At 51.4% G+C, this 8,396-nt stretch overlaps 1 protein-coding gene across 1 annotated transcript in view; it reads left to right on the forward strand.

Annotated features, from left to right (window-relative positions):
• Positions 1 to 4,853, forward strand: part of RTN2 (reticulon 2) — a 7,990-nt gene extending 3,137 nt beyond the window's left edge. The window contains exons 5-10 of the mRNA XM_032388695.1: positions 2,105 to 2,312; positions 2,660 to 2,798; positions 2,925 to 2,994; positions 3,124 to 3,170; positions 4,024 to 4,082; positions 4,354 to 4,853. Coding sequence (XP_032244586.1) covers positions 2,105 to 2,312; positions 2,660 to 2,798; positions 2,925 to 2,994; positions 3,124 to 3,170; positions 4,024 to 4,082; positions 4,354 to 4,435 — 605 coding nt within the window. The 3' untranslated portion in view covers positions 4,436 to 4,853. The remainder of the gene's footprint in view (positions 1 to 2,104; positions 2,313 to 2,659; positions 2,799 to 2,924; positions 2,995 to 3,123; positions 3,171 to 4,023; positions 4,083 to 4,353) is intronic.
• Positions 4,854 to 8,396: the final 3,543 nt, after the last annotated feature.

An 8,396-nucleotide genomic window follows, 5' to 3' on the forward strand; every position in this document is an offset into this window, starting at 1 on the left:
AAAAAAAAAAACAACAAAAAACAATCCCTCTTTTGGAGTGCTCCTCCTAGAGGCTGATTTTGGATGGGACAAATCCCTGAAAAAATAAGGCTGTCTTCTGGTTGTGGCCATGGGACATTTACAAGTAAACTCTACGCCTTTTTAAAACGCTCCTCTTCCCTGACCGCATCCGTTGGCCAGTTGCGAAGAGAGCCCGCCTTCCTCTAAAATAACGCTAAGCCTCCACGAACGGCCATGGTGATTATAGACATCACTGCTTTTGGGTGTTTACAAAGAGAGCCACCCCTTTTTGGAACTGTCCCCACCTCTATGGAGAGCCATTGGCTGGGTACAAAGGGGCCCCGCCCCTTACTCCTTCCCTCCGGGTTCCACTGAAGTGGGCGAAATCCCCCGAGAAGTAGCGGTGTCCACAGCCTCTCACTCGGAGCGGAGATGGGGAGTAAAGGTGGGCTTGCGGAGCGGGCTGCTGGGACCGGGGTTGGGGGATGGCGTAAATGGGTCCAGATTCTCTCTTATCTCCCCCAAATCTGCGGGTATGTTTCCTACTGGTCCCAGATTCCCCACAGCTGCAGGCTGAAGCTGGGGGGGTGAGGGGGTGTCTAGAGAGGGAGTGGAGGGAGCGTGGGGTCCCCTCTCACCCCGAGCCGAAGCTTTGGGGCCCAAGAGCAGGGAGGCCCCCTCCCCCAGTCTCAGGCCCAGGCGGCGCTGTCACTCAGGACCTGGATAGGCCAACACAGCTGCGGGCCAGGCCCCCCCCCTCCCCCCAGCGTGCCTAAACTTAGCCCCCGCCTCAGGCGACCCGGCCCCTCCCCCACCCACTGGCACAGGCCTTGGGGAGGCTGCAAGGGAAGGGCCCTGCATTGCGGGTAGGGGGAGGCCTGCCCTAGTTCGAGGTAGATGGGAGTGTTTGTGTAAGGACGATACAGAAGTGAGGGGAGTCAGACTCTGAGGGGGACGGGTCAGAATTTGATCAGAGTGAGGGTGGGAGGGTGGAGGGTATTGGGCTACCGGTCCAGGGCTGAGATGGGGTCACATTATTGGGAAGGCTGTTAACGTTTAGATGGGCAAAATGAAACATTGGAGGGGCACAGTGGGTAGAGTATGCGACTCTTGATCTTGACTCTTGATCTTGGGTGGTGAGTTCAAGCTCCACCTTGAGCACGGAACCCATTTAAAAAAAAAAAAAAAGTGAAACGGAGTCTGGAGATCAGGGCTCAGGTTGGGCTTGTGAGGTGAATTTAGCATCTCAGAAAGGGCTCAGAAATTTGAATCAGGGCGTAGAAAGGAGGATGATATTATTAATGCGTTTAGGACTTAGAATAAGTGCATGTGGGTGGGAGTATCAAGAAGATACCACTTTACACTTGTCAGGTTGGCAAAAAAGAAAAAGAACAATAACACCCCTTGTTGGGCAGGATGCTGGAAAAAGATCATGTCCAAGTTGCTCATGGAAATGAAAATTGTTAAGGTTTGCTAACAAGCAATCTGATAATATTTATGACGTTCAGAAACACAGAACTAGTCCACCCAGCCATTTCACCTCTGGGATTCTATCTCAGAAATAGAACCTCTCTGCAGGGAGGTAAGAATATCCGTAGAAGGCTGGTGCTTGCAGCACTGTTGAGGAATGGAGGTTAAGAAACCAAGTGAATGACCCAGCAATAGATAAATGTTGAATGAAATGAACGTGGTGCAGCCACATGCCGGAATCTTGTGGAGCCCTTATAAAGAATGAATCAAGAGCTCTTCCAACTGATGAGGAGGGAATTCTAGGAGGGAAAAGAGTGGGATGTGCGTGAGGCAGAAAAGTGTATAGATGATCCCATTTTTCATAAATAATGACCAAAAATTGTATCCACACATAACCTCTGGGCAGGACTGAGATTAAGGGGACTCACTAGACGGTTAATTTGGGTTTTCCAGAAGAGGGGAAGCAGCTGGGAATTAAAGAAGATAACTAGAAATTGGGAAATTGAGTTCACGTGCGGGCCAGGTGCGTCAAGAGGTCAAGGTTCAGCCCTGAGACAGGAAGCAGGAGGTGAAGAGATCAGCCAGGCCAGGTGCAAAGCCCAGCCTGACTGCCCGGCCCCCTCTCCCTCCACAGTGGCGGACCTGCTGTACTGGAAGGACACGAGGACATCCGGAGTGGTCTTCACAGGCCTCATGGTCTCCCTGCTCTGCCTCCTGCACTTTAGTATCGTGTCCGTGACCGCCCACGTGGCCCTGTCGCTGCTCTGTGGCACCATCTCTCTCAGGGTTTACCGAAAAGTGCTGCAGGCCGTGAACCGGGGGGACGGCGCCAACCCCTTCCAGTGAGCACGCCTGGCCCCTAACCTTGACCTCCGTCTAGACCTCTGTGTGGACCGAAGGGCTGGTCTGACCCTTGACCTCCAGTCAGGCACCACTCATGCTGACCCTGACCCATCCTGTCCTTGTTTCTGACTCCAGCCTGACTCGGACCCTGAATTCCAGCCCTAACCTCTGATCCGAATCTCTTACCCTTAATCCTTGATTCCCGTCTCCTGCCCCTGACCTTGACCGTAGCCCACTACATCTGGCCGTCTCCTCAAACCCCTATTTCTTGCCCTTGTCCTAGCCACACCCCTCAGCCTGGGCTGGTCCACACATTGAGGTGCCTGACACCCCTTTGTCCTCCCAGGGCCTATCTGGATGTGGACCTGACCCTGACTCGGGAGCAGATGGAACGTCTGTCCCAGCAGATTGCCTCCCGAGTGGTCTCTATGGCCATCCAGCTGCGGCATTTCTTCCTGGTAGAAGACCTCGTGGACTCCCTCAAGGTGCCTCGAAACCCTCCCTCCTGGGTTCCCAGCATTCACCTGGCTGTCCCTGGGGGGTAGGAGGGCCATTGCTGGGGAAGTTCACGGCCTGGGGAGGGCTCTGCTGACCCTGACCCTCTCCCCCAGCTGGCCCTTCTCTTCTACATCTTGACCTTTGTGGGTGCCGTCTTCAATGGTTTGACTCTTCTCATTCTGGGTGAGCTGGGAAGGCTGTGGGGGGCGGGGTGGGGAGGTGGGTCACTGGGGTTTCCTGGGGGATGGGGTTCTAGATGGAGCTGTTAAACTCTTGGGGGAACCCTGACCCCCCCCATTTCTGTGCCTGCAGGAGTGATCTGTTTATTCACTGTCCCCTTGCTGTACCGGCAACACCAGGTGGGTGTGACAGGCCCTCATTTGGTAGTGTCCCAGCCAAACATGGGTGGTCTGACTCCCCCCACCCCCAACCCCCCCACCCCAGCCACAGCCAGTGTCCTACTAACATGTCCCAGCCAGAGACAAGAGTTTCAACATGTTGAATATGTTTCAACAGCCAGAGATAAGCACTTTGATTGGTGCCCTCTGTGCAGAGCCAGGATCCGGCTGACATGGGCCAACCTAAGTCAGCTGGACAAACCGATGCTTTCACCCCAAAACTGCAAGGACAGTCAACATCGGGTGGGACGGCTGTTGCCCAGAACACTGAGAGAACCGAGGCCAACTGACATATATCCTATCCAGAGACAGGCAGATGGACTGACATTCTCTTCTCTGGCACGGCTGAGAGCCCAGTGATCCACATGCCTGCCAGAGATAGTACGAACTCCCTCACATGCTGGAATCACCAAGACTCTCAAAGCCGGTCACACTGTGAATTCGACTAGTATTTAAGTCAGTCCACGCACGGACTTGACAACAAACACCAATACCCCACACTCTCACCTGACTCACGCATACGGACACACGCACATACAACTCACTCAAAGATTCATAGTCATGCCCAGGAAACAGACTTACTGGCAAATTCCCGTGTGTCTACCTGACATCATTTCCCACACAGAACTTGGCCCAAGCGGCTGACGCTTCAGCTTCAGCTTCTGACTTCCAAGGCTATTTTAGTAGGCTTGGAGTTGAAGGTGGAGTAGTGGACCGCTCTCCCCAATTTCTCATTTGGAGGTGGGGGAGGAAGCAGCCTCCTGAATGAATCGGGGAGAAGAACCCCTCCAATCTCTCCTTCTTGGTCTCCCAGGCCCAGATGGACCAGTATGTGGGATTGGTGACCAATCAGTTGAGCCACATCAAAGCTAAGTAAGGACAGGGGATGGAGATGGATGGGATGGGGAGGGGAGAAGCTTAGGGATTTTTTCCCAGATATTACCTGTCCCTAAATCTCTTGGGGTTAATGCCCCCTCCCCAAAGACAATTCCAACGAGGTCATTAGGTGGAGGGCAGGGGCTGGCTTTGGGCACTCAGCTACTTCCCCCCCCCCCACGCCCCCCAACGTCCAGATTTCCCCTTAGTTCTCAGATTCCTATGGGTCACTTGCCCCACCTTGTGACTCCACTTGTTTCTCCCTCAGGATCCGAGCTAAGATCCCAGGGTCCGGAGCCCTGGCCTCGGCAGCAGCCGCAGTCTCTGGATCCAAAGCCAAAGCCGAATGAAAGGGGTGTCTCTGCCCTCGGGACGCCTGCCCCCATCCCCCGCAGCTCTCTGCCCAACTCCATCTCCCTTCCATCCCCACCCTCCCTCCGCCTCCGCCCGAGCCATTTCCCGAGCCATTTCCCGGTGGGTTTCTGGATCACCAGGGAGTTTGTGCAAATTGCCTGGGCGGCCAGGACTACGTCTCCCAAGAGGCTCTGCTCTAGGAGCCCCGGAAAGGCGAGGCACCTTGGCTGCGGCGCCTGCTGGGACTTGTAGTTGCCTAGATAGGGCACCCGCCCTGCACTTCCGTGACCCCACGGCTGGAGGCGCCGTGAGAGATTGGTGTCTCCTGGACGCCACTAGCCCCAAAGCCAGGGCTTTGCATGGGGCCCAGGGGAGGCCTGAGCTTGGATTTACACTGTAATAAAGACTCCTGTGGAAAACCCAAGGCCTCCTGTGCTTCCAGCCTCCTCCAGCTTTCACCTTCCTGCACCGAAAAGCACCCAAGTGGTATTCAAGGAGGAACCTTCCCCATCTATCCAGAAGAAGCTCCCTCCTAATCTGTTTACATTATGAAATGATTGAGGGGAAGATGCTGAGAGACCCTCCGTCCCAGGGCTAGCCAAGGCTTTGACAGCCGCTTTCCATGCCTGTGCCCAAGGCAGACATCACTAGTCGATCCCCACACTCTGCCTGCCAGGCAGCCTTCTCACCTGAGCCCCAGATCCGTGCCCAAGTGCCTTCTGGACGGCTCCCTCCACAGACCTATCCAAACCTTTTATTGTCCTATCTGATTTCCAGCTCAGGGATGTCTGCTCTGCCACTTTGTCATCAGGCTAGAGACCTCGGTATGGCCCTGGATTCCTACTTCCTCAGTCCCAACATCTAGTAAGTCAGGAAGCCATGTCTATCCTCTCTCTCAAATGTCTCTCATCCAACCACCTCTCTCTGTCCGCTTGCCTTGGGACCCAGTAAAGAGCCTCATGGCCTTCCTGGGCCTCGGGTTCCAAAACCTAGGGAGAAGGAGGCAGGACTGGGTTCTAATGACCCACAGACCTGGATTTGAATTCCGGCTTCACTACCTCTTGCCTGTGTGACCTTGAGCAAGTGACTTCACCTCTTGAAGCAGAATTTTCAAATGGAAAACTGTCACCATAACCGCATGGACATGGAAAACACTTGGCATATACTAAATGCCCAGTGACCAGAAGCTGCTTGTGAGCTATGAGATTGTTTCCTGAATCTCGGTCCTCCCGTCATGATCTTTCTATCACCCGTTCTGCTTTTCATCTAATATTTTTCTTTAAATTGGTTAATTAAAAATAAAACAAATATCTTTTAAAAAGAAATGTTACTTCGCCACCAAGAAAGTCAGTATCACTTGCCAGGAATAGAAGGTAACAGTAAAAATAAACACAGAACTATTAACATTTAAACTGTATGTTCGTGCATCACCTAAAATCATCTCACTTGTCTAGCGACGCATGTCACATTTTAGGAGCTAGATAATGATGTTGCAGGGCTAGTAGTTAACAGCCTGTCTTTGTGTGTGGAGGGGTTGCCTAGCAGCAGCCATGTAACAAAAAAGAAGAAAAGGAAAGAAAAAAAAAAAGAGGGCTTAAGGGGGCTTCTCTTGGATCTAGATCTGCCAAGCAGGGACCAGGTTTTCAATTTCCAAATTAAAAAATAGCGAGATTTCCAAAAGATGCTGTTATTCACACTTTCCAGAAGATAGTGTCACTTTGTAACGAAGAACGGAGGGGGGCACCTGGCCGGCTCAGTGGAGTATTCCACTCTTGATCTCAGAGTTGTGAGTTCAAGCCCCGCATTGGGTGCAGAGATTACTTAAAAGTAAAATTAAACAAACAAAAAACTATTAAAAAAAAAGGATGGAGGAAGAGGGACTGGTTGAAATTATGGGTCCAAGAGTGGCTAAAGCCCCCAAGCCCATCCTTGGCTTCTAGTGAGCCCACCCTCACTAGAAGCTGGAAATAGGTTGGAGTTTGAAATGGCCTTTACTAAGTGCTTCCCAAACTTTTATATCTATCTGCTCATTGTGATTCCTCCAGTGAAATGAGTTGTACTAAGCTTGTTTTCCAGATGCGGAAACCGAGCCTCAGAGAAGGATAATGTAATAATCTTATATTTATCCTACAAACATTTATCAAGCATGTGCTAAATTCTCAAGCACTCTTTAGACAGTAGGGACCCAGAAAAAAAACAAAACAAAGTCCATAGTTTCATGGAAGTGATATTCTAGTGGGAGCAGACAGAGAATAAGCACGGTATATGGTAGGTGGGGCTCAGAGCGATGGAGAAAAGTCCATCAGGGTAAGGGGATGGAGTGACAGGACTTGCTATTTTAAACTGAGTGGTCAGGCAAGACCTCACCAGGTGGTGGTATTTGAGCAGAGGACAGAGTGAAGGGAGTCAGTGGACATGTGGAGGAAAGGAGATTCAAGCAGGGGGATCAGCAAACACAATGGCTCTGAGAAAGAAGCATGCCTGATGCCTAGTGGGTGCAGCAGGAGATCTGCATACCAGCAGCCAAGTAAATGAGGAAAGCAGAATAGGAGATGGGGTCAGAGGAGTGAAAGGAACTAGCATATAGGGATTTTTTTTTTTTTTTAAGATTTTATTTATTTCTTAGAGAGAGAGAGAGCGAGCACAAGCAGGGGGAGCTGCAGGCAGAGGGAGAGAGAGAAGCAGGCTCCCCGCTGAGCAGCGAGCCCCATGGGGAGCTTGATCATAGGACGCTGGGATCATAAAAAGGCAGACACTTAACCAACTGAGCCACCCAGGTGCCCTTGAATATAGGGATTTTGTAGGGCCGTGGTGAGAACACTGACTTTTACTCTGAGATGGAAGCCCTGGGTAGGTTTCATGTGGTCCGGAACGATAGTGTTGTCAAAGGATCACTGACTTAGATTATAAAAGGGTCCGCCTTTTTTGTAATGATAATTAGGATGGCGCAGGCTTGATTCCCCCAGGTGGATGGACTGTGTGAACTGGGGTACGGTACTATCCGTTTCTAAGCCTCCGTTTCCTTGGCCATAAAATACAGGTGCAGAAATTGATGACCTCTAGTGTCTTAAACTCAATATGGACAGAATTTCTGTCACCCCGCTGCCTGGGACGGTGCCTGGGACTTAGTAGGCGCTCAATATAAATGTTTGCATGAACATGGGACTCTGTAGGTCGTTGAAGTTCCACAAAGGAACAGCAGGTGTCGCACCAGCCCCATAACCGCCTACACGGAGTCTCCGGGGCTGGGCTAAATCAAACTCTAGCAGGAACTCGCTCACTCGTACTCGGATTTTTTCAGAGAAGGGGCTTCTGAAAGCCGACTTATGACTTTCTCCTTTTAAAAAACAAACTTCTCACTTGGAAAAAGGGGCTTCGGGCCCTTTAACCTCTAGAGACGAGTGGGCCCGGTCCTCGACCGCCGCTTCCCAGAATGCGCGGCGCTATGCAAATGAAGACGGTTTCCAAAGCGAGGATGATTCATGCCCATGCAAGAAAAAGGTAACGTTTTGGAAGGATATATGTCGTAGTTGGCGGGAATTTATAGATATGGGAGTCAACAATCTCACACCCTCCCAAACTATGTGACCATAACTGTAAAAAGATAGCGGGTTCTGAGTTTTATATAGCTGTGTGGAGGAAACTGTATCTTGCCCGGATGATCCTCAGTGGTCTGGGGTGCAGGCTTCAAACCTGTAGCTGTCTAGCGACAGAGTGGTTCAATTCCACCTTTCGGGCGACGGAGTTCCCGTTTTATATTCCCATCAGACTGGACATTAGAGCGGGTTGTCGGGGACAACGTCCCTCGGGCCAGCGCCTAATAACATCGCTGCAATCCTCAGCTTCACAGTTCAATCTCCGCCACGTGGGTCTCTTCCCACGGTTACACTTTTACTGGGAGTATCAAAGATGATTCCAAAAGATGATGAAAATCATCCTGGATCTCTCCCCTTCACT

The sequence above is a fragment of the Phoca vitulina genome, unplaced genomic scaffold (genome assembly GCF_004348235.1).
Source record: "Phoca vitulina isolate PV1807 unplaced genomic scaffold, GSC_HSeal_1.0 scaffold52, whole genome shotgun sequence".
Classification (NCBI taxonomy): domain Eukaryota; kingdom Metazoa; phylum Chordata; class Mammalia; order Carnivora; family Phocidae; genus Phoca; species Phoca vitulina.